This window comes from Cebidichthys violaceus, unplaced genomic scaffold (genome assembly GCF_023349555.1).
Source record: "Cebidichthys violaceus isolate CVI_PGR_0920_01 unplaced genomic scaffold, fCebVio1.0.p SCAF_12, whole genome shotgun sequence".
Lineage (NCBI taxonomy): Eukaryota > Metazoa > Chordata > Actinopteri > Perciformes > Stichaeidae > Cebidichthys > Cebidichthys violaceus.
Window position 1 is genome coordinate 6,038,654 of NW_027176285.1, and position 25,972 is coordinate 6,064,625.

The 25,972-nt window shown below is 41.3% G+C and overlaps 1 protein-coding gene across 2 annotated transcripts in view; it reads right to left on the reverse strand.

Annotated features, from left to right (window-relative positions):
* Nucleotides 1–808: 808 nt before the first annotated feature.
* The window catches only part of il11ra (interleukin 11 receptor subunit alpha), a 51,386-nt gene continuing 26,222 nt past the window's right edge, over nucleotides 809–25,972 (reverse strand). For both annotated transcript variants that reach the window (XM_068706006.1, XM_068706007.1), the window contains exons 2-12: nucleotides 20,176–20,272; nucleotides 12,858–12,924; nucleotides 11,760–11,926; nucleotides 10,904–11,018; nucleotides 10,388–10,551; nucleotides 9,351–9,514; nucleotides 8,828–8,972; nucleotides 8,425–8,532; nucleotides 6,592–6,697; nucleotides 6,340–6,430; nucleotides 809–5,497 (exon numbers count right to left, since the gene is read on the reverse strand). In XM_068706006.1, the coding sequence (XP_068562107.1) occupies nucleotides 6,352–6,430; nucleotides 6,592–6,697; nucleotides 8,425–8,532; nucleotides 8,828–8,972; nucleotides 9,351–9,514; nucleotides 10,388–10,551; nucleotides 10,904–11,018; nucleotides 11,760–11,926; nucleotides 12,858–12,924; nucleotides 20,176–20,272 (1,212 nt within the window). In that variant the 3' untranslated portion in view covers nucleotides 809–5,497; nucleotides 6,340–6,351. The remainder of the gene's footprint in view (nucleotides 5,498–6,339; nucleotides 6,431–6,591; nucleotides 6,698–8,424; nucleotides 8,533–8,827; nucleotides 8,973–9,350; nucleotides 9,515–10,387; nucleotides 10,552–10,903; nucleotides 11,019–11,759; nucleotides 11,927–12,857; nucleotides 12,925–20,175; nucleotides 20,273–25,972) is intronic.

Sequence of the window (25,972 nt, forward strand, 5' to 3'; positions counted from 1 at the left end):
TAATATGGAAAAAATAATATGGAAAAAAAGTCATAGGCCTATATGTCAAAAAAAGTCATAATATAGTATGTTGGAAAAGTTTTTAAAAAATCATAGTGTAGCATTTTGAAAAAAGTCATAGGCTATTATGTCAATTAAAGTCATAAAAAGTCTTATCATAGCATGTTGAAAAAAAAGGCATAGTAAGGTATATTAAAAAAAAGTCATAGTAGTATGACTTATTTTGCAAACAAAACTGACTTTTTTTCAACATGCTATAATATTACTTTTTTCAACTTAATATACTATGACTTTTTTGACATGATATACTTCTGCATACAAAAATATTACTTTTTTTTACGTACAAAAATATTACTTTTTTCCACTTTTTTCAACATACTACAATATCACTTTGTATGACTAACTGCTAATTGTGAATATTCTGACTACAGCAGAGTCAGGGCTGCCATTCCACTGAATAAAGTGACAACTTCCCCAATGTTCCCCAGGGCTAGAACCAAACCCTCCACGGTGCCTGCATGATTCTGAACCACAACTCCACCAGTAGAGGGCACGGTATCCTCTTAAGCCTGTATGACGACATGTTTGTGATATGGGGTCAAAATACCACGGCAATTTCCTTTTAGTTGTACATCTTAACATTTCAAAAAGAGACAAAAGCTCATTTGTTCAGAGTAATTGTCATTCGTAATTTTCACACCGAATTGTAATTTGTGACTGACCAATAAACAGAGAAGAAGCAGATCAACACATTTGTTTCTGATGACAACACGAAAGACAAAAATAAATTAACGGCAGATGCTAAAAGTGTGATAAAATAGTATTTATTTCACAGACAAGGAAAGGAAGAAGAAAAAAAAACAGCTTATAGTGATATTTGTCGTACACATAAAGCAAAAAAAAAAAAAATGCAAAAAAAAAATATATATATATGTTTATATACATCTTAGAATGGATGCCTGAGTGTAATTTGAGGTTTAAGAACTAAAACCTGCCATCACATACTGCAGAGGAACATAGGAAAACTGATGATAATACCACAAAAACATAGAAAACACCACTAGTGTGAGACTTAAAGATGGCAATCCATGATTACACACCATGCAGAAAGAAAACAAATCACTTTGAACCATGAACACAGGGTGGGAACAGTCACTAATACTGCACATGGCCCAACAAATTCAGTCTGATGGAGGGTTTATAAAATATGACTCAGCTATGAGCTTTGAGAAATGTATCATAAAAAAAATAATTTTTTTTTGTCTTTTACTTTGCTGCTCAGATTGGAAAAATATAAACTTTGTTACAAAAATGATATTTGTGCAGTTATGCATATACAGCATGCTAGTTCAAATGTGTGAGCATGGAACAGGCTCATTATCTTAACTAAGGTCACATTAGTTAATGCTTTAAAGGCCTAGTAAAGCATGGAAAGACTAATTCAATACCCAGGTTATTAAAGGAAATTATTTGGGATTTAATATTTGGAGGTAATATTATGATTTTTTTTTAAAACACCTACATTAATTTACTGGCCCATCCATTAACAATTTTCAAATCCAGTTTAAAAGAATGAATTATGCGAATGATTAAAAATGTTTACGTTTTATTAAGAGATAATTTCGCTGCATGTAAATGTTTATCTGACATGTGACAAGTTTGATTCCAATTCAAACAGAAAGTGAAAAATCATCTTATAAGTTGAATTTGTAGAGAGACTGTTTCTTTGTGATTGTTGCCATAGAAAGATCTGACTGCAAGGAGATGACTTTAAGGGAACATTAAAGTAAAGGAAGTACGGAGAAGACACATTTAGTAAACACATTGCCCATACAGTAATCGTACAGTAACACAGCTTCATATAACTGGGGAGAAAGACACAAATACACAACGCTGGGAAGGCTCTCCAGACATGGATCGTCCTCAGTCACTCACTAATATGTTAATATAGTTTTCTGTGGGTGAGCTCCCTTCATTCACTTTTGGGATTTTACATTGCAACGTTATGCTACACAAACCTCAAAAGGTGTATGATTTGAGTATTAACTGAATATTTATTGCTATTTCTTCTGATTAGATTTCTTTTAAAAAAAATATATTAACTAAAGAATATTTTCCAATTAAATAAAATCCATATTTTTGTCTAATGGGTTTCACATTTGATATTACAAAATAATGATTCTATTATTCTATTATTACTAGACCGAGTTGAACCATGTCTGTGAAACTTTCCCTTATATTGTTTTTGTTTTTACATATAAACATATCGTATGAAGACATATATGAAATGTATTTTTTTAAATGTTATATAGATAGTATTTAAAAAAAAAAAAAAAAAGCTTCAACTGGATCCATGCATAATATGTGGAGCTAGCTTGAGAACATACAGTTATCAAACTGGAAAAAGTTTGACTTAGATGCACCTTGTGTTTCTGATAAAAACTACAATCAATCAATAAATCAATCAGTCAAATAGATGATAACCAGACAGTTTGGATCAACAGAACATGACTAAAACTATACTTATTGAAGCCCCCCCCACAAAAAAATACGATGAAAACTGCGAAACTTTGTCATTAGTATGTTTTCTTAAAATAATGAAGTATCTTAAAATGACTAAGTAACGCGCCATAATAAGAAACTTTCTCAAAATAAAGACTTATTTTGAGAAACATAGCAACATGACATAGAATCACGAAATACCGAAGTACTTAGTTATACTTCAGTCAATATTTTGAGATACTCATTATTTTGAGAAAGCTCATTTTAAAGAAATACAAGATTTTGCCAAAGATTTGATCACATTTGCAGAAATGGCCTTCCATAACCACCAGGCCGACCAAAACGAGAAAGGCAGGAATATCGTTTTTGTTGATGCGAGCGCCAGTCGAGCCCCTCACTCCCATCAGGACACCCGGTTTGCGGGCTTCCAAAGCAAAACTAAACCAGATGTACTGTTCTAAAAGGTATTTCGGGCTGTTCCTGCAGTGAGGACCGGGCCACCAGATATCCTTCATTTCCCACCAACCGGCAGGATGTGACACACGAGCGCAGTGAGCGAGAGTCGCTCTTGTCAGTCGGTCGCGTTGGTGCTCGTCTCATGTTCACACCCACCAGATGGCAGCTCTGATTCAGATACATTAACTCGGCTTTTGTGAGATACCCGGTCTGTGAAGCCGGCCAGCTCACTGGTGCACACTGTTCTCTGTTATTCAGGAACATATGCTGCTAAAACAAGTTCGCATAGTGTTTGTCCACTGACCATATCCACTTCTGATGAAATGGAGGCTGGTGGCAGTGACTGTGAAAGCCCACTCACCGAGTGAAAAGACCCCATGTCAGAGATAGCGGTCCAGTTGCTCTAGTAAGCTTTCTGCATCGTCTGTGTTCATGTTTTAGTTGGCCTTTTTTTATCATATAAATGAACCAGCTTGTTATCACGTGTTCCCACCCTAAATCTACACCCTCCTTTTAAAATACTACTAGCATAGGTGACCTTTAATACGCTTTTGTATCTAGTTAAAATATGCCTCTTACTGTAGTCCTGTACTCCTCTGAAAACCCCAGACCAGTCTTTTCATGTTAAAATGGAGCTTGTGGTAACTTCAATGGTGTATCAGTGGCCTACAGCTGAGAGTTGATTCATGTTTCTGTCGATCAACAACAATTTTGATAATAGATTGTTTGCCATTTATCCTTCAAGTGCCAAATATTTGCCAGTTACAGCTCATCAAATGTAAAGATTTGCAGCTCTTCTCAGTTCTATATCCTTGTAAGTAAAATACCTGAAAAAAAAAAAGATCCCACAGATCAATTGATAATGACAATCGTTTAATAAAGCCGTAGTCCTACTGAGGACACAGACATGCATTTAAATGACCATATTTTTCCCCATCTAACTATGTGCAAACCACAATGTGTGTGCCGCCCTGACTTTAAAAGAATCATTTAACACACCCCCTTGAAACTGAACTTGAACTTGTCACCTTGCACCAGTGATGGTGCACTCCAAGACTCCGTGACATCACACAAAGTAACAAAGTACACTTCTGATCACATCCACAGACACCCATCAGTGGTGTCCCCAGAGATCAGACGGGGAGAAACCTTCCACCGCAGATGGCGGCAAAAACGCCACTTCTTCAACCTGGTGTTAAATTACTCTTTAAAAGGTTGTGTGTGTGTGTGTGTGTGTGTGTGTGTGTGTGTGTGTGTGTGTGTGTGAATTTTAAGAAAGAATTGTAATGGCACACATTGAGAAAGAGTTTAGTAGGGGTTGTTTGGAGTCTAGACAGGACTGCTGAATATCTATGGTTTAATATTCTCTAGCTAATTTAGTATCTATGTAAAGTCATAATGCTGGTGGTTTGGGAAAGGCCTGTCTCTCTCTCTCTCTCTCTCTCTCTCTCTCTCTCTCTCTCTCTCTCTCTCTCTCTCTCTCTCTCTCTCTCTCGTATGTCTTTCATTCACACACATTCAGTAACAGTGGATGGATGGATAGAAAGAGGTATAACAAAAGACACAAAAGAACACCTGTACTAAAGACACCAGACAGGCAAAAACACATCATGCAACATAAAATCTTGTCGTGAAATGAAATGAAGTCTACACAGCCCAACCCCGGACCCGCCCACACTGGACCTTATTCTCCATGTCCAACCCCCTCAGGTCAGCAGCCGGTGGTGGGTTTGTCTCCCGCCCCCCCTCAGCTGAGACCAGTAATGCCCATAGTTGCTGCTTTGGCATCAGATGCACACACACACACACACACACACACACACACACACACACACACACACACACAGAGACTGGCAGTTATGCTTCCTTCACAGCATTGAGTCGGTCGGTGTAATAACGGACGCTCCTCCCCATGAATCTAAAGAAAAATAAAATAAAAAACGTGAGGTGTTCTGGATGGGAGGAGAGAGGAAAGTTGTCTCCAGAAAAAAATCTTCCCCTTTCCACAAAAAAAAAAAAAAGCCTGTGTTCTCCTGTTTGGCAGCTGCACTTCCTGTCCGTACTTGTTGCTTAAAAGTTCCAAAAATGTTGCTCCCCTCCAAAATAAAGGGTGAGGAGTCGGTCCACCTGAAGCAGCTTTGGTTGTGAGTGAACTGAAATGTCCTGATGCAGCGTCGCTCATACAGTCCGCTGAGGATTGAACCAGTGAAACTAAAAAAACAGACTTGGGTCTGTTTTCCCTGTCCCCATGGACAGTAGAAAGAGTCTGCTGATGCATTATGGGTAGCAGTTCTGTTGTTGAATATGTCCGGGGATATGTTGCAAAACAAACCCTTCAGTCAGCTTATATACAGGGTGACTTTACCCTACTCCGCAAGGTACCCTGCATGGGTTCATCCCTGTCCTGGATCCTGGCAGATGCATTCTGGTTAATGTAGTTGAATACGGACGGTCAGCTTGCTACAGTGGTAGAGGCAGAGGCTGACTCTCGGGAGGAGCCCTAGAACGGGCTGACAAGGACAAGATGCTTGAAATCAACCTGAGGAGAGGAAAGAGGAGAGGAGAGGAAAGAGGAGCGGAGAGGAGAGAGGAGAGAGGAAAGAGGAGAGTAGAGAAGAAAGAGGAGCGGAGGGCAAAGGAAAGAGGAGCGGAGAGGAGAGAGGAAAGAGGAGAGTAGAGAAGAAAGAGAAGCGGAGGGCAAAGGAAAGAGGAGCGGAGAGGAGAGTAGAGAGGAAAGAGTAGAGGACAGGAAAGAGGAGAGGAAAGAGAAGAAGAGAGGAAATAAATTGATGTGAAAAAGCAGGAAGAGAGGTTAGAGAAAAGAGGAGAGGAAATGAAGGAGTAGAATGGAGGAAAAAAAGGCAACTTTAAAAAACAAGTATAAATCATAATGTAATAAAGCGCTGCCTTGAAAGTACAGATTTAAATAACAGAGCTGAATGAGAGATATACAGGCAAGGTTATAATCTCTGTGTGTGTGTGTGTGTGTGTGTGTGTGTTGGGCTTATAATCACATGTTGGCTAGCTATCTGAAGGGTTGTCTGAATGATGTTTATAGCAGCACTTTCAACCATTCTGGTTCTCACTCAGGCAGAGCTTTGCTCTGGAATTCTCACTGGCTTAGCTCCCATTGGAGGGCATTTTATGCTACTCTTATACATATGAAAGAAGTGACACCTCATTAGGATTTTAATGATCTCTGCTAAATCAGAGGCCGGCCGCCATCCAGAGGTCTAAAACTATCTGCCAAACAAGCTAAACTAAGAACATTAACCGCCGTGTGTGGCCATCGGTGGGGGCTCGTTTACAACACGTGTGCAACAAGACAAATTCAATCTGACACAAAACGCTTCAGAGAAGATGATCAATGTCTGTGTATACCTGCGTCTCAAATTAGATCGGCATGGACTTCATCTTGACCATAGAGGTGAGTTCCTGTTTGGTCACATGATCACGCCGCCTCTGTCTCACCCTGGAAATATAAAACAGTAAGTGAACAACAAAAAACTTTTAAAAATGCCATGTTTTGGAAAAAAAACTAAATCTCACAGACAGACCACACAGCTGTGGCCTGCGGATGTGGGATGTGTGTGTGTGTGTGTGTGTGTGTGTGTGTGTGTGTGTGTGTCTTACCACAAGACAAAGATGAGGGAAAGGACGGTGGTGAGGAGGACCACGGAGAACAAAACCAGCAGAATCACCAAACCCAAATTACCTTCATCCTCAGGATGTACAGAATCTGAATGGGAAGAGAGAGGGGAGGAAAAAACAACATGAGGGGTCAACACAACAAGCAGGGTGGAATGTACGGAGAGGGAGAGGGAGAGAGAGAGAGAGAGAGAGAGAGAGAGAGAGAGAGAGAGAGAGTTAAGCAACAGAGAGCAGAGCTGACTCAAAGATGACAGATAAAGAGGGTTACAGATGAACGATAAAAAAAACATGTGTGAGTGTGCTGAAAAAAAGAAAATGAAAGTTGACAACCAGAAACAAATATAGTTGAGAAATAAGAAGGAAAAGAAGATGAATCAACACAGTTCACACCTCGCTGTGTTTTTGTCTTCTGAAACCTGTGAATATACATATTTCATATGTTTTTTCATCCACTGGTGTTCGTGTGCTTCTGAGGCAAAAATAAAAAGAGAAAAATAAATAGCGGTATGCGTGTGTGTGTGTGTTCTCAGATTTAATTACACCCTGGTGAGAAGTTAATTTTAAATGTGCCATTACAGCTTTAACACAAACACGCATTTATCATACTGAGAGAGGGAAAACAACTCTCGTTCACACACACAAACAAGACACAACGTTGTTGAATGTCAACTGTGAAACAAAGCAACAACAAAACAAAAAGCATGGACACGCATTAACAATAAAACATGCAAAAACACAAAGATTTACAAGCAAATGACAGTGGACACACACACACGCACGCACGCACAGAAAAAGACATCTGTTTCACAGCAGACCAGTTTAAATCTGACAGCATCAGTCACGGTGACTTTCAGCCTGTCTACCTGTCTCCTTGTATATACAGTACTACTGTGCGGGTGGCACATGCTTACACGTGCATACTATTTGTGCGTATCCTGCATGTGTATATTTTCATGTGTATATTTTTCACACTTGCTAGCAATACTTGTTTTTTAGTTGTTTTTTTTGCCCATGTCCATGTGAGCTGCTATGTACTTAACTTTTCATCCAGGTAGAGAACATCATACCCCGCAGGCACAATTTACTGCAGTTTTGTGTAATTTGGTGATGAAGCTAGACACGAGGTACTTGTACTGCTCTACCTAGAGTATAATAACAGTAAATAATTGCTGCATCTATGACTGGTGCGGCTTCTTGTTGGTGCCAAATAATGGCGTAAAAAAAAAGAACATACTCGCCCCGCTGTTTGAAAACCAAACAAGCGGGAAACAGCCGCGTAATAAAAGTGATCCGACCTTTGATCGACCGGACGTGTGTTCATAATTTCACCTCAAAATGAGAGGATGGATGTTTTGGCTTTTAATAAAATTAAGTTTTGGTTTTTAATAAAACAAAGTTTTAGTGCGAGCATTTCATTCCAGGGAGGGACGAGGACACACGCTTATAGCGACGATCGTAAACGCATTAGTTGTGATAGCAATGTAGCAGTGGATGTACCAAACTAAGCAGTGTCAATTACAGTAAACGTATCGGTAGTAGTGGTACATGGACTTTGAGCAGAAACAACTGGGATGGAAGATGTAGCAGAATTCTTGGCAGAACCGCTCATACAAAAAAATAAGTTGTACTACTGTTGAGTTACAACATAAACCAACATACAGTATTGGTGTTGCACCTGAATACAATCAGTTTGAATCTGACCCATGGCCCTTTGCCCCCCCCCTTTCCCCTCCTTTCCAGTGTTTAGCTGTGCTGTCAAATGAAGGCAGAAAAGACCCAAAAATAAACATAAAAAAAAATAATAAATAAACTTACTGTGTGACTTTGCAGTTGAGATTTCAGGTTTAGTGCTGAAGGGAAAAAAATATTCTGGAAAGCTTTCCTCTGGCTGGAGCTCCTCTGGAGATTCAGGTGTGGAGGAGACTGTGGTATCAACATAATAGAAACATTTATTCGAGCGAGTAACAATGAATATGCAGACGATTTTATAGATTCCTCTTTTGTTTTATTATCTTATAAATATCTTTTATCTTATATCAATCTTTTGGTTAAAAAAAACCTAATAAATAAATGTTAATTTGACACAGAGTCCAAGGTGATCTAGTGGAGCATCTCTCTGTGGAGCACTTTCGTCCACGTTTGTTGCTTTTAAATGTGCTCCAAAAACAAAGTGACTTAGTCTTAGAAATCAACATTCTTGTTAAACTCTCTCTCTGACCTTCCCAAGGCCTGCCGAGGACCAGGGGACTCCATTCGCTCCACTGGCTGTCAGAGTTCACCTCGTCATGGGCTCGAATCTGAACTTGGTGGAGGTGACCGGCAAGGGCGTCAAATATCACGACTGGACTCTCCTCAGAGAAAACCTGATGGATGGAGAGAGAGATCACAAAGGTTTACATTAGATGACCACACATCTGATCATCCTAACACATTCATTTTATTGGCCAAGGTTTTAACAAAACTACATTTTAAACTTAAATATTTCATGATGTCCTATGATTTTATTTAATTTCAGCCCCATATTTTGATATGTAGCTTCTTGTTTTTAGAAGCATAGACTGTGATTGGCTTGGGTTTCAGAAATAAGGTTGTTTGAGTTTGTGACCAACCACAGAAAGTAAATAAATGTGCACAAGGTTTAAGTTCAATTGCTTATACAATGTGGGGAAAATACAGTTTTATTTTCTTTAATAGTAACAGTGTATACAGTGTTCCGAGATGCAGGAGCCTCGCTCACTAACCTCGGACCAGTACACGGAGCCGTGTGGCCTGTATCTGATCTGAAACATGAGGGGGAAAGCATCATGCAGCGGCCAGGAGGCTGGGAAGTCCCATGAGACCATCAGCCTCTTTGGATGGCCCTCTAGGGCCGTCACAAGCAGAGACTCTGGAGGATCTGGTTTCACTGCAAACAAGGACAGATAAAGAAGAAAAAGGAAATAAGAAAGAGATTGAGCTAATATTATGTCTATGGTTGGCACACACTAAAAGACAACAAGAAAGAAATCAAGTACAAGAGGGCAGATTAAACCAAAAAAGCCAAAACCCGAAAAAGTATCTGATGAGTGATCAACCTTTGCAGCTTTGATTAAAAATGACCACTCTGTCTATGCATATATCACTTCGCTTTTGACAGAACTATCCACAACTTTTGGAATCTTGTGTTTTGCAGTATATTTGAAGCACCGTTGTGACAAAAAAAAAAGTATGCGGAGGTTGAGTGAAAAAAAAGCATTGAGCAATATCCAACAAGCACTCCAGAAGCCACTACGAAGACCGCCTCGAGGACGCCGCAGACGGCCTCCGCTCGAGAGCGACGGGGACGCCGTGCACACAGAGAGGAGCAGCAAAACAAGATAATTGGGGTCATTATGTGAGGACCGAAAGGGAAGGGTCTAATGAAAATATGTGAAAAAGACGGGAAGGTAAATGCATCTTTTAGCTTCTTTGAGGACATCAAACACCCTGTTGTGTGTATGTTGTTTTGAGGCAAAACAAGAGGAGCAGATAATGGACGTGACTTGGAAGCATGAGGCTTGTACACTCTGAAGTTACACAGTTGTGACAGCGTTTTTAAATGTGTGTTGGTAGGAATATCAGAGAATAGCAGACATTAAATGTTTCAGTAGAGCACTAGAAGCAAAATATAAATAATGGTGAAAATGATCAACCTTCGGTGAAGAAAATACCACTTAAGTGCTTCATAGACATCATAGAAATTTGTCACTAAAACAGGAAGAAATATTTTTTAGCTGTGTGTGTTTTAATGTGATCTTACATAGCTCGTGTAACTTAAAGCGGGCGGACGTCATCTTGGACCCCAGGGCATTGGTCTCTGTGATTCTCAGGGTGTGGATGGTCTGCCAGAAGGCAGGATGATAGATATCGCAGAACTTGCGGGCCACATCCAGGACGCATGGCCTCCACTCCTGACCGGTCCCCCTTTTAAAGATACAAAAACAAGAAAACAAAAAGTGTTGCATTCTGTCGGGTGAGAGACAACTCGAGTGTGTGCCGAAGAACTGCAGAAACGGCCAATGCTTGAGTTTCCTCAGCTGGACTCTTAGCTTGAGAAGCACTGCTGTGATGTGTTATGGTGAAAAGTTTCCACTGAGTGCCACATGGCCAGAGATGGAAGCAGAGAAGCATAGACAGGGTTCACATCGGGATACGGCTCACGCTACATGCAGCTCATTCTAAACGTAACACTTGTGTCACATGCACTATATTTAGTCTCTGTATTGTGAATGTGACCCAGGGCGTTGCTGTTCGGCTTGCAGTAACTCGCTCTTACCTGAAGGAGGCGTTGTACTTGGCTGGCAGGAAGGTCTTCACCGATTCCGTCCAGGAGCAGCGAACGTGCGTGTGATTGGGCACTTGACAGGAAACGCTCAGCAGCCCAGGGGGGTCTGGGAGACGGGAGTCAGACAGTTTATTGTCAGGAGAGAGAGGGGAGTATGTTTTAATTAACCTATTAAATGTAATATTTGAAATATTTCTCTGTCTCGTCCTCAGGTCTTATATGAACAGCTCTGTGCTCTGATGTCCCTATTGTGAACCAAAAATATTTCTGGAGAGGCTTGGCCAGTTCTGTGGAAAAAAAAGTCCCCGTCCCTTTAAAAAGGAAGCCCACTTAAGGGAGCCGCTTCCTGTTGGAGACAGTTACAGGAAGCGGAGGGCTTTTGTCTATGTGACGGCCGGCAAGACCACTTTCCTCTGAGGACCAGCAGCGCTGCTCTGATCGTCGGTGTTTTGTAATAAGGTGCCTTGTTGGCGCCAGAGAGCTGGCATAAATCAAATGTTGAGAGGAGGAACTCATTCATTAAGAAAAATGGAAAGAGAGAGAGAGAGAGAAAAATATATAATATATAATTAGAGAGATGAAAGAGACATTGAGGAGAATATGTTAAGGCAAACTAAAGAGAGAGACGAGAATGTGGGCGTAGGAGAAACATTATATTATCCTTCTATGCTGAATTATCCAAAGACTGAACTCGACTGTGAGGGACTGGGATGCTGTCTAAAACACGAGGGACATACGCATGTTCCTGCTGCAAAGACTCTTAGGTATGGCAGAGGTGTTAAAAGTGTAATGACTCCCAAATTAGGCGCTGTGTAGCCAGGACAAGTCACAGCACGACAGCACTTACGGCCCAGCCTGAGTGTGACAGAGTGGAGGAGGAGCCCCAGGTCATCGTAGCAGCTGTAGTTGCCCTGCACCGAGTGGTCGACGTGCAGGAGCACTAATGCTCCATCGGAGGTCACTTTGTGCCACGGCAGCACTGAGCTGTGGTTGAGATGCCACGACACAGGCGCCCTGCGGAGAACACATAAGAGTTTAGTTATTGTGCCTGAACAAGAGCTGAGCTCTTTAAAGCAGGCGTTCACAAAAGACGAGACAATTTGGAGAATTCCTTCCATACTCTTTAATTTAACATTTATATCTGCAGTATGCCTTTGAGCCACATGAGGGAGCCTGGATGTTTGTATTGTTCTAATAAATGTAGCCTACTTATGACTTATGAATAAAATATGAAAGGCTAGCATCTGGTCCCTGGAAAAAAATAGCAGTATTTGTAAAATACTGCTTTAAAGGATATTATCATAGGAATGAAATACCTAAATCTGTATATCACAACTTTGATTTAAACAAAACGGCTGGTTTATTCTTTGTATTTCTCACCGTCAACCAATCCCATGAAGAGACTACAACCAACAGCTATATCAGTTTATCTGCAATATTAAGTTTTGAAAACAATAATAAGGCTTTTGCTACACAGGTAATTACTGTTAGAAGGGTCAATTAACTACTGTGTTTGTCTTTTTATGTGGTTTGCTGCAATACAATGCAATTCATTCATTATGTTGTTTACTGACTTTTTTTTCCATAAAAATGACAGAATACACCATCTCTCAAAACAGATAATTCAACCTTTTTGCACTAACCCTTTGTATCATGATAAGTAATCTTCTGTTGTTGTCAGACCACCATCAAAATGGTAGTTTAATTAATTTGTTGACTATATGAACACAGCTAGATGACTGATGAATGAATCCTATGACTATACAAATGGATATAACTGCAACATGTATGATTCATTTCTTGCTGTATGGCTATTGAATGTAATATTAATAAAAAAAAATAATCTTTCAAACTCCCATATGACTGTGCTGTAAATATTTCTTTGTCATCAGAAGACAAAGAAACACAACTTCAATGTATACAGGAAACAGTTTTCTTTCCTCACCTGATTTGTGACTTCCCGCAGGCCAGTGTCACATTGGACTGCATGTGCCCGTACTGCACGCCTGACACTGCAACACACGGACATCACACAAGACATTAAAACCGGGTATGCGCACACTGCAAATACTGTGCAGAAATACCACGTGTCCGCATTGTCTGTATCAATGTGATTTAGGCGCCGCCATATACAGTGGAGTCAACAGTATCACAATAACATGACCGTACAAGGTTTGGGATCCTGCAGACACTGGGACGGGGAGACTTTGGCACACCGTCTGAAGCTGCTCAAGGGTTTTATTTTTCTGACACTTTATTATTATCACGATTCAAATAATCGCTCTATTAGCAAATCAACTTTAATATCTCTATAGTAATAGACAGAAGCAGTTTAGCATTTCAAGAAGATATCAAGAACAAGATACAGATGTAGGGCCCCTATTTAAACGGTCTACGGTGCATGGTCTAAAGTACATGGCGCAAGGGCATTTAGGGTGTATCCGACTCCAGGTTTGCACATCAAACGGCTCGTAATCTGAGCCCAAAGTGAGGCGCAAGGGCCTAAAGTGGTCTCTTCATTAATATGTGTGTTTTGGGCATTATATGAATCAAACCAATTAGAGTGTCATCTCTAATTTCTTTTAAAAGCCAAGTGCGCCTGCACCTGGAGCGTTACTATTTAAACGTCGGATTCGGTAAATCTGAGGAGCGAGCGGGTTTTCTGCCGAGAGCCACGTATCTGCTTATGCGCCAAGTGAAAGAGTGCGGGCGGAACGTCTACAGGAGCAGCCGAGCCTCTGCCGTCCTGCCGTCCCACTCCCGTCCTGATCCTCTGTCCCATCAACAGCTCCATTCGAGTGCATGTGGGCAAATGCACCGATCCCTGCGTGTAGGTCCCTGTGTCTTGGTCTCCGTGTCTAGGTCCCCGTGTGTAGGTCCCTGTGTCTTGGTCCATGTGTGTAGGTCCATGTGTGTAAGTTCCTGCGTGTAGGTCCATGCTTGTAGGTCCCTGCGTGTAGGTCCATGTGTGTAGGTCCATGTGTGTAGGTCCCTGCGTGTAGGTCCATTTGTGTAGGTCCATGCGTGTAGGTCCCTGCGTGTAGGTCCATTTGTGTAGGTCCATGCGTGTAGGTCCATGCGTGTAGGTCCCTGCGTGTAGGTCCATGCGTGTAGGTCCCTGCGTGTAGGTCCATTTGTGTAGGTCCATGCGTGTAGGTCCATGCGTGTAGGTCCCTGCGTGTAGGTCCATGCGTGTAGGTCCCTGCGTGTATGTCCATGCGTGTAGGTCCATGTATGTAGGTCCCTGCGTGTAGGTCCATGTGTGTAGGTCCATGCGTGTAGGTCCATGCGTGTAGGTCCATGTGTGTAGGTCCCTGCGTGTATGTCCATGCATGTAGGTCCATGTATGTAGGTCCCTGCGTGTAGGTCCATGTGTGTAGGTCCATGCGTGTAGGTCCATGCGTGTAGGTCCATGTGTGTAGGTCCCTGCGTGTAGGTCCATGTGTGTAGGTTATGAAGGCAAATCACTGTCAAAATTTGAGAGCGCAAATGAGATTCACGCGTGCGCATGTTACTTTGTCGAGTGCTTTTACATCACTCCGCGAGCAAAATTCCCCCTCGCGCGAACGAAAGTCCCTCCCGCGCGAGCAAGGGAAAGGGACTTTCGCTCGCGCGGGAGGGACTTTCGCTCGCTTGCAAAACTTAACTCTGCTCGCTCGCTCACAGTTTTTCTTTTTGACAGTAAGTGGGCGGACCCAGTCTCTACATCTAATTGGTTACAATCCTCGTCTTTGGATAGACCGGATATCACTGTGACACAGACGCTAGGTCTGTTAAGAGGTGGTTTTCAACCCGCCACTAAACACTACTCCACTACTCAGAATGTCCTACATTTGTCTGACAGGTTTTGTAAACTTTTCAGACTGTAGAGCTGATGAAATACAAATGATGTTAATAGCGTTTTGAAATACAATAATTAAAAATGTGTTTCTTTTGTAAATGGAGTCAAGTTGCTCAGATTGATTTAAATTCACGCATCATTCTATTACAGACAATGTGTGTTTGATAGTCAAACCTCTTGTGACAAACAGCTCAAAGAAGCTCTTTGATCTTAATTGATTAAAACATGATGTTATCATATTTAATCATACTGGTGTGTTTACAGAAGTTGTATATAATATGAGCAACAATTTGCTCATAGGATCTGTAGCCACGATTAGGGACCACTGTTTCTATATTAACTGTTTGCCCAACTTAAATCACTGACAAGTAATTAGTGGATGAAAAAGTATTCAGATCCTTCACTGCAGTAAACGTACTAATACTGATGAAACAATCCATTACGAGTAAATACCTGCATTCAAAACCTTAGTCAAGTATGTTATTATCAGCAAAATGTACTTTAAGTGCAGAAAGTAAAAGTACCTGTGCAGTAAGATGTACATTATTACTGCACGGGTAGTGCAATCTGAAAATCTCTGAAAATCTGAGTCTGTGACACAGTGATATCCGGTCTATCCAAAGACGAGGATCGTAACCAATTAGATGTAGAGACTCGGTCCGCCCACTTACTGTCAAAAAGAAAAACTGCGAGCGGGCGAGCAGAGTAAAGTTTCGCGAACGAGCGAAAGAGTGATGTGCGTGAATCTCATTTGCGCTCTCGAATTTTGACAGCGATTTGCCTTCATAGTTAGGTTAGCTTTAGGTTAAGACATGGGTTAAGGTTGTATGTTAGAGAGTGAGGGGAGAAGAGGAGGTGAAAGAAGGACCATTGCACACAATGTTTCTGTAAGTTATTAATAATAACCATAATTTGCATGTTAACGTTATGAATGGAGCTTCGAGCTAATCAGCACAGCCCTAGTAATTACACATGTAGCCCCATTTCCAGCATGAAGGCTTTCCGCTCTCGTTAGCAAAAAGAATGCAAATACCCCGTTGGCGATTCTTTGAATTATAAACCAAACGAAAGAGAAGAACAATTGAAGGTGAACGAAGTGATTTGTAAACTGTGCGATAAACGATTCGGGAATAAAGTTTCGCGAGCGAGCGAAAGTCCCTCTCCCCTCGCAGGAGGGAATTTCGCTCGCGCAAGAGGGAATTTTGCTTACGCGATGTAAATGCGCTCGACAAAGTAAAATATGCGCGGGCTGTTTGATTTGCGCGCACGTGAATCTAATTTGCGCTCTCGAATTTTAACAGTGATTTGCCTTCATAGTAGGCCCCCATGTCTAGGTCCCTGCGTGTAGGTCCCTTTGTGCATTGGTAAGCTGCCTGTGTCGGCACTACCTTTAAATAGCAGGAAAATACTGCACCACTGACTTTAGACCAGGTTTTTGTTGGTCAAAGGCGCAATCTCTTTCTTCCGCCTCAAGATATCAATGTGTCAACAATGCCTCTATTTAAGACGCACAGAGGGGCACAGATAGCTACTTACACAGCGCCGGTGTGGAAATAGCAAAGATGGACACTTAGACCTAACACTCACATTTCAATTAGAAACATTTTTGATACAAATATTGAAAATAATGAGCCTTTGAAATGTGAAAATGTAGCGGTGCTGATCCAACTGAGAAACAAAGCCCACAATATTTCAATTTGGACAGATTTAAGCTGCTTTCTATCTAATTTTGCTTGTTCATAAGGTTGATTAACTGGCTACAAATTCACCTTTTTGTGGTGAATCCATGCAAATAGCTTCAGCTTTGTGTGCTGCGGTTTTGAGATATGCATCTCTGAGATTTCTGTCTCCACCCTTTTACAACGGCTCTGAATGGAATTTGCTCATATCATTACAAAATTACATTTGTGTTACATTTGCGACGCGATAAAGTGAGGTCACTGAAGGTTTGTGAGTAATAGTCAAGATCAAACCTGACAAAAGCATGACCTCGCTTTATCGCAATTTTAGTTGGAACTATTACATGTATCTATCTATGTGTCGGAAACTGTGAAAAAATGCTGACAGGCCAAGTACAGTTTGTATCATAACAGAAGAGTTTTAGCAGCTGCTGAACTTAACCATCCAGAAAAATTGTGAAGGTGGAGCACATTTGAGGCAATACTAAATGCAGTGTATACCTGAGCAAATATGTTGTGGTGACTGCAGTAATTGGCCAAGCTGATACTCTATCTCAGTATGTGTGTGCATGTTTAGCTTGGCTCTGTAACATGAAAAGCTGGCGTTTACAGTAGATCTGGAGAGGAAAAACATCACTTTGATTGCCAGCCTGCCACGCACGCACCTTCATTAATTCTCAGCCTCAATCACTCAGGCATGCACACTCCCTGCTGGCCTCTCCTCCCTTAGCAACAAACAATTTGTCCCGTTTTTTTTATTTTTCTCTCCTTCATTTCTGATACAAACCTATCATTGTGTCACAAGTTTGAGCGGGAAATGGTATCGCAAAGGATTACAACAAAAAAAACATTAAGTTGGATTTTAAAAATGTGACTCAGTAAGGGGACCAGGCAACTGAAGCCTTTTGGAGATGTTATTATTCAGTGTGCTCTATTGGTGTATATTGATGTTGCTTTTCCCTTCTGCAATAACCTCATATGCCCTTCAGGGGCCGACGAGCATAAATTCAAGTTTACACACCCTCAAGTTACCGAGGGCTTTTTCAATGCTTGGTTTTCACTCTCACCGAAAGATCGCTTTTCTGGCCTTCCTGCTGTTGTTTTAGTGGCTGTGGGAAAAGAGACAGCCGAGGTAAAAAAAGAACGATGAAGGGCTCCACAGTGAATTTGCGGCTACATTCATGTCTCTGTGTGGAGGGGACGAGCAGAAAGCAGGACAATGAATTCTACTGAGTTCCTTTTTTTTTTTTAACTGGCCTGTTTATTCTGCTGCAGTGTGTATGGGAAACAATTTGTCATATACAACACAAGGCACGGTTAATAAATCTGAGCTACCAAGACAGCGGTTTATTTTATTGGCAACTGTGAACAAAGCTGTGGGACATTAGAAAAACATGTAGGAAGGATTTATTATGTTCCATGTTTCGTATTTTGAGAGTTCTGTCCACTATAGTTTTCAACTGCCTTGATACCGTTTCAATCATCAAATTAAAGGCTAGGATCAGGTAAATAGCAACAGGACAGACAGACAGACAACAAGACCAGACAGATTATTCAAATGACTCATTGGGAGGTTAAACCAGGAATGAGCACACCTGAACAAGTTCAGAAGAAAATCTTATTAAGCTTTTTCTGATCGAAGATGAGATTTATATTGTAAAAAAAAATAATTATATTTTCTTCTACAAATCACACCACAGGCATGCATTTGTGGGCTATATAATATTTAAAGAAGACATAAATGTGCCAAGCGTACCGTATCAGAATTGTCTTTTTAGTTTTTTTACATTAGAGGTATCCTTGACATAACTCAGTAATGATCAAATATAATCATGACATCCAAAAGTGACGTATCTACTGATAACAGCTGAGCTGCCCAGTTATGGCGATGATGACAAACCGCTGGTCATGTCTGACAATGTTCTGGTATCAAACTGACTGCATGTAATGCCTGACTGTTGACTGCTCGGCACTGTAACAGTTTGCGCTAACGTTAGCTTCGCAAAATGTCAGGGCTCCTGAATTGTGGAAGTCCCAGCGTGGGGGCCTTGACGGTGACGAGCTGAAAACACGGTGTCATCTGCATAAAAGTTCACCAACAGTTCCATATAAAACTCTCAGCTGTCTGCTTACACTACTAGCTAGCTACCTGTCTGAAAGTGATGTGCGGTGATCACCTAGATCATTATGCCGTGTGCACAAAAACACTTGCCACTAGGTTGGTCTTATATGATAAGCAAAACGACTCCAATTAACTCTCCAATTAACCGGAGAAATAGACGGAGAAAAGCAACAGTGGTAATTTTAGCCATTGATATCAGTTGCTGGCAAAACTGTCATTTTCTGTAGTTTGTGAAGAAGAAACTGTTAAATTATACAATCAACAATTCAAATTGCAGCTCTTGCGTTTTGACAACTGCACTTTCGAACTCCAATTTCGATATAAAAATGAGAAAACATTCAGACCTCAACTGTGTCCACACAACCAGACAACTACAGTTGGTCAAAGTTCTTAAAAACTGCATTTAATTTGTACTAAACTATTTTGTTAAAATCTTCTTTTGTCTCTTTTCTCATTAACTTTTGATTCATCTCAATCTTTATATTCAATGCCTCTCTTTTCAGTGTTTTCCAGATTTTCTTTTTCCTTTTAACCACCAAAAACACACACCATACACACGCACACACACACGCACACACACACACACACACACACACACACACACACACACACACACACACACACACACACACACACACACACACACACACACACACCCCTCCCTATGTTCCTGTGAGTGTGCGTTACCTGGGGCCTCAGTGCAGTGCAGAGTTGGCTGGTCTGAATGTGTGTATTCATGTTTTATTGGCAGTGAAGTACATTATTCCCCAAACCCGCAGCGTTCCACTCATATCTGATTCTCCCTCTGGCAAGAGGGCCCAGACACATGCACACACAAACACACACACACACACACACACACACACACACACACACACACACACAGACTAATTCACACAGGAAGGCTGCAAGTTTCTCCTGACATTGAAATCAGATGGCAGGGTCGACACAGAAAATTGCAAGCTGTGTGAAATTCAGTACTTTCCAAACCATTAAAAAAAAAAAGAACTCTGGAGCGGCCGCAGGGTAAAACTAATGGGAGGGGAAAACTTTGACAGTTTCACCTGAAGGGCCAAGGGCGAGTGCTCTTATTGTTGGAGTGGTTCATTTGGCTGGCTTCAGAAAGAGATACAGCAATAGAGAGAGGGAGACCGAAACAACGATGGGAGGACAGAAGAGCCTGTTTCTTAATGTCAGACAGATCCGTCAAACGCTGTTTGAGGCGGGGGGGGGGGGGGGAGGCTTCAACAATGGATTTCTTGTTTGCGGAGAGCTAATAAAAAAAAACATGAATTCCAATTCAGCTATATACAAAATTAAGTTGCACATTAAAAATTAGACAAGGGGGGAGCCATTACATTGAACTCTGATAAGTTTTAACAAAAAAAAAAGTTCTCTGATCAGGACTCTGCTTTGGATTCGCTCCCTCCTTTCGACTGCAGTAGCTTTAGAGCTTTAGATCCCACAAGCACTTTGAGTCGAGATAAGTCAAGAGCGCCCAAAATAGTTCACGAAGGAATCCGTGGCTGATCCTTAACAGAAACGTGTGTTTGTACGTGTGTCTTAAATACGTCCTTGGGAAAAATGTCTCTCTGCTAGGTGAGCATGCACTCGAGTTTACCTTCATCAGTCCGAAGCTGAGCTCGACCGGGGCGCAGCGACCAAGACAGAAACCAGATGACTGTCAGACACACAGGACTGGACAAAAGGCCTGGCATCTAGAGAGAGAGAGAGAGAGAGAGAGAGAGAGAGAGAGAGAGAGAGAGAGAGAGGTGGGAAAAGAGGAGGTATAATAATTGGGAGTTATTTTCAAGCCTAAAGTTTTTGGCGGTAAGCATAACAACATCAGCAACATCATCATCATCATTCTGAGTTAATTTCGTGCAAGTAAATTGGCATGAAAAGGAAGATTGGGGAAACCAGAAACGTCCAATTTCTTTGGTCAATTTCCTCACTGGAGCTGCAGTAACGACATACCAATGTGTAAATGGTTTGGTAATAACATGTTGCAGGCTGTAAATTCACGCACCAGGCTGTGTCTGCCTTTTACTTATTATTGCAAATTATATGCAACGAACAGTCCGAAAACGCAAAGACAAAAGGTTCAAGGCGACTGGTCGCTCCTACCTCTGTCAGCGCAAGTCTCTCTCAAAGCTAACAACACATTTCTCATTAAAGAACAGAAGGAAATGATGTTGGAAATTATTTTTTTTGTTTCCATTGGCTTTGTTAAGTTTTAGTTCATGTTGTGCTGGAGAACAGATTCATGCAGCGGTTTGGTACCGTAAAGTTTTCTTTATATGTAATATAACCGAGATGTGTGCGCGCTCTCTCTCTCTCTCTCTCTCTCTCTCTCCATAAAGTTGATTTTTGTTCTCATCTTACATAATAATAATAATAACAGCAAAGTAAAGTATTACGTTTGTGTTGTGGTGTGTGTGTGTGTGTGTAAGTACCCATATGCATGCTAACATCTATGCAATTAGCTCTGTGAGGCTGTTTTGGCACAGCGGCACTTTGAGCTAAACGATAACATTAGCATCTTAACTAGCTACCAGTGACTATGCTAACATGCTGAAGTTAACCAGGAACAGTGTTCTCTGTGTTCTTAGATAGCATGCGAAGATTCACGCTACTACTACTTCGATGGGACATTCTTGAAAACTGCATTGAACGTGAGATGTGTGATACAACTGCTATATGTTAAAAATTAAACAATTTCATCGGCTGTTTGGATTTCTATATATCTAAGTAACTGTAAGCACAGACAGGGAAATATCATGAAACAAGAATATGATTAATTTCTTCCTACTGAGTCAATAACATAATTAAGAGAGTATTCTGTAGCATAAAAAAACACATGAAATATACTTTCAGTTGAAAGGACCATTCTGAAAAACCGGGCTCTGTGAATGTGATAAAGTATGAAAGACTGAGTGGTGCATGTGTTTGTGAGCTACTGAGCCCAAAGGCACACAAACAAACGCACTTGTCTTTATCTCTAGTGCTGCTTCTCTTTATAGAGACGCTTTTGGAGACACATATCAACACTTAACACTCCCACCCAGTGAGAGAGGGAGATTAGAGGCCATAGAAACGGTTTCGTTACGTCTTCAGTGAGATACATTTCCTGTTCAAATAGGATGTTGTTGAAGCTGGGGTCATGATAACACAATTACTGATCTTTAGAAACACAAGCTATGCAAAAAATAATAAAGAATAAACTGTTTTCGTCAGGCTTTCTTGTCATTGTGCAGTGTCAAAGAATGTTTTTAAAATAAGTATAAAAATATCTACAGAGCCTCCAGACTTTATAGAGAGACAACAGGACAGACAAAAGATTAGTTATAAGAAAAAAGTTGAGAAAAAAATGATGCAGAGCTCATTTTTACTCCACACCTGTATTAAAGTATGAATAAGTGTCATACTTGTTATGTGACTCCAATACTTCCTTTGTGGGCTTTTTAAGCTGAAAGCAATCCTGAAATTGAAAAGTACTTTTCAGTTTTTTCAGCCAAAAGCTTGAAGCATGTGTTTATTCCTCTGAGACTATTCATCGTTCTGCATCACCTGTTGAACTGCTCAATGCCAGGTGTATGCAGAGGGAGGGGGTTTCTGTGGGCTGAATAACAGTCTGATACAGTCATCACAAGGCACAGAGAGCTCACCGCTGTCATTTGTACAGAAACGAGATGTCGAGAAATGTCTTTCTCAATGTCAAACTAGAGTTTAGCTTCACAAAAAGCACAAAGAGCGATTAGTGAGAAGGTTACGAATCACAGTGACAGCACCATATCTTGCATAATCTTTTATGTATATATATATATATATATATATATATATATATATATATATATATATATACACATATTCAGTCAGTGATTGTGGTTTGGAATGAGTGTATAGAATAATGCATCAATCGGCTCTCATTTGTCCTCATTGTGCTTGTATTTGTAGTTTTTCTAATTAATATAAATGTAAATTTCAAAAGTACAGAAGCTTTCAACATTTCAAATTATATTTCAATTAATTACGCCATCTTTGCCTATATATGATCTTTTTTGAGGGATTACAATTTCCTTCTCCAAGACGTTTCTGTCCATGTACTTTTTTATTTTATTTTTAAAGGTGAGGCAAGATTTGTACGCAGAAAGCACATTCACTGACAGGAAAACTTTTTGGAGTCATCCAACATTACCGGCGCCATATAGGAGCAGCAGAGGAAAAACCAGAAAGAAGTTTCTTCCAATGGCCGACAGGAAGTCCTGCAGTACTTTACTACACTTTAAGGCTTTACATCTTCTATAGTGGTCACAGAGAGCTCGCAAAGAAAAGCTGTCTGGGAGTTTGATTAGGTGAGCCCGCAACTGGACCTCAGAAATATGATACGTCATAAATATTGAGAGCAAGCTAGGAACGAAGGATGGAAATATGGCGTCTTGTACCAAGATTTTGCATTTTTCTTGCATCCATTAGCAGATTTTGACGAACCTAAAGGTTTGCAAAAAGGCATTTTAAAACGTCCTTAATGTGGCCGTGAGATTAAACCTGCAACCTCCAGTTCTTGAACTCCTTGTAAGCATGAGGTCCCGCTGCCAAACAGATCATCTGATTGTTTAAAACATAACATAAATATCAACTTTTCATCAGGAGGACGAGGCGTTAAGTTCGGCTTGTTCAAGCAACACAAAGGCTGCCAACGTCTAAACAACGGTGACAACATGTTTGGTGAATTACAGACACTGATTAACGGCGTTGCCGGTCATTTTTTGTTAAAACAGCGTCGTTGCTAGCAATATGATAAAGGTGATGGCGCGACAGTTGCGCAAGTCAAACAGGATGAGGACTTTTTGGCTTCTGCAAACGGGATGCGGGAAGGGGGGGTTGCAGGGGGTCCGAGACTCCTTGATTGACACTTCAGTCAACACTGAAAGCCTCAATGGCAAAATTTCGTAGGGGTCTCTAACATCATATGACAATATTTGCTTCTTGCAATTGTCATTTAAGTTTACTAATTCCTAGCCGTTTTCATTATTCAAATTGCTAAACATTTTATTCACAAATATGAACAGTGAGTGCCAGAGATGATTTTCCGCCCGTAAATGAGACAACAGGTTGTGAGGCGAGCTGGTCTTCACATCTGTTTGTGGACCTAAACAGACCCCTCTGGACAAATTTGATCCAGGACCTCTCGAGAGAACCTGGACTGAAAGCAGGACATGGTTTCTCCTCTTCATGGATACCAGGACAGCAACTAGAAGAAGCCCAGCCGAGGTGTGTGTGGTGGGATTCTAGGGTGTGCATGCTTGTCCCGTTAGAGAGCGAGGGGAGTGCGCTGTCTGTATTCTGTTGCCGGGCGTAGTCGCTGTGTAGTTGCGTGACCGGCCTTATTGTTAAAAATATTATCCTCAGTGGTGTGTGTGTGTGTGTGCAAAGTGTGTACAGCCTAGCTGCCTTGGCTTGCATCCATAAAATCTCATATATTGCGTAATGTGTCTGGGTAGAACGTAAGTGTAACACTGGAGCGAGTGGACCACGGGTATTTTGCACACTGCCTGTGACGCTGTGTGTGTGTGTATGTGTGTACTTTAAAGAGAGATTTCTATTTGGAGTCAAGCCAGATTATCAAAATTTTGAAATGTTAGAGGTTTAATAAAACTGCTAAATCCATTGTGGGTCATATCTCTAAAGACAGGTATTGTAAAACTCATGACAGAGAGAACTTAAGCCAATACAGTGTTATAAATCCATCCGTCTTTGTGCAGAATATTTCCATATACTTAAACTGCTTTCTTTTTCCCATGCCCTACCCGTATTTGCTCAGCTATGCGTTCTATTACTTCTCATTGTAGCTTGAAGGTTAAAAAGGTTCGATCCCACTCGGTGAAACACACCATTAACAACTTTAAAAAACGGTGGGGAACGAATCAGCGAGCATTTATTAACAGCCCGTGTGTCATTCTAAATCACCTTGGCCTGGCTTTCAAAACACATTTTAGCAATTTAAGAGCAAAAGGCTCATGCAGCACATTACTGCATGCACATTGATCGATAGACAAGGAGTTGATGAAATCAATTATCCAGTGCGCATCTGCCGAAAAACAGATGCAAACCGTGAGGTCGAGACGCAAGGTGTGCACCGAGACATCGAACGCTTTGAAGGGGATCTGAGATAACCTCTATTTCGACTAGCGTCTTATGAGGTAGCGGGACGGTGTTACATTCGCCACCGCGGCACTGTGAGCTTCACAAGCCACACTCAGCAGAATTCAGATCTCACGGACCCCTGTCTCCCTCGCTCGCTTGCATTCCTCTTCCTCGGTCCATCCCTCCCTCTCGTGCTTTCTTAAGCCTCTTTACATTCTGTACATTCTGTACCTGTAGCCCCGGCTGGTGCCACGGTCAACTCTTTATACCGACACGGACGCAAGACCTTCAACAATGTCACTCCCTCCGATGAAACCGCGTATACTCGCTTTACGAGGATACGCTGTCTTTGGCTCGGAAAAAGTGTGTTTTCGGGCCTGCAGGTGGTGATCCCTTAAGAGCATATCAACATACCTGTGTGTCCAGATGAAATTGTCCAGATGAAACAGTCTAAGGGATATGATATCGTAATTGGTCATTGCGTGGGAAATTTGCCCTTTTATTTGTAAGAATGTATAAATAAGAATAGGTTATTTTTGTGCTTCTGTGGGTTAAGGGAATAATAATTTAAATGCTTATGTCTGCCAAGTCTAGCCTGTAAATCTTCGCTATCCACCACTTTCAGCCCCCCCCCCCCCCCCCCCCCCCCCCACACACACACACACACACACACACACTCTCAGTCCTTTCCTAAGGTTTCCATCCCTCTGATCCTCTGATGCCAGAACGTTCAAGGTTCAGTAAACATATTTATGTCACACGTTACCCTCTTCCCTTTCCTGCTTCGCTCCGGACTAAAACCAGAGATCAGAACATGCACGCTGCATCTCCCTGCAACCTTTCCTCCGCTCCCATGTTGTTGTTGTTGTTTCTTCTGTTCAATTAATTCTCTCTTATCTCTACCTCCCCCTCACCATCTTTAGAGGTCTATTTCCTCCCTCCCTGCCTGTGGTTTTCTTAGCTTTCCATCACTAATGCCACCCAGCACAAGGTCCAGTAAACACCAGAACAATGCCATTCCTTGAGAGCAAAGTGAGAATCTGTCCTCTCAGAACTAAGCAGCATGTCCTCATACATTGTGTTTCCTTTCTTTTTTCTTATGGCTTTGCTGTGTTTGTATGGTGAGTCTGTTCTAAACGTGTATGATGGTCTTGTCTAGATTAGATTATCTCACGTTCCATGCAAACATTTTGAGCCATGTTAGAGGACAATCCAACCAGTATATCGTAACCCACACCAAACCAGGGCTCTTCGGTTAGATATACTACATG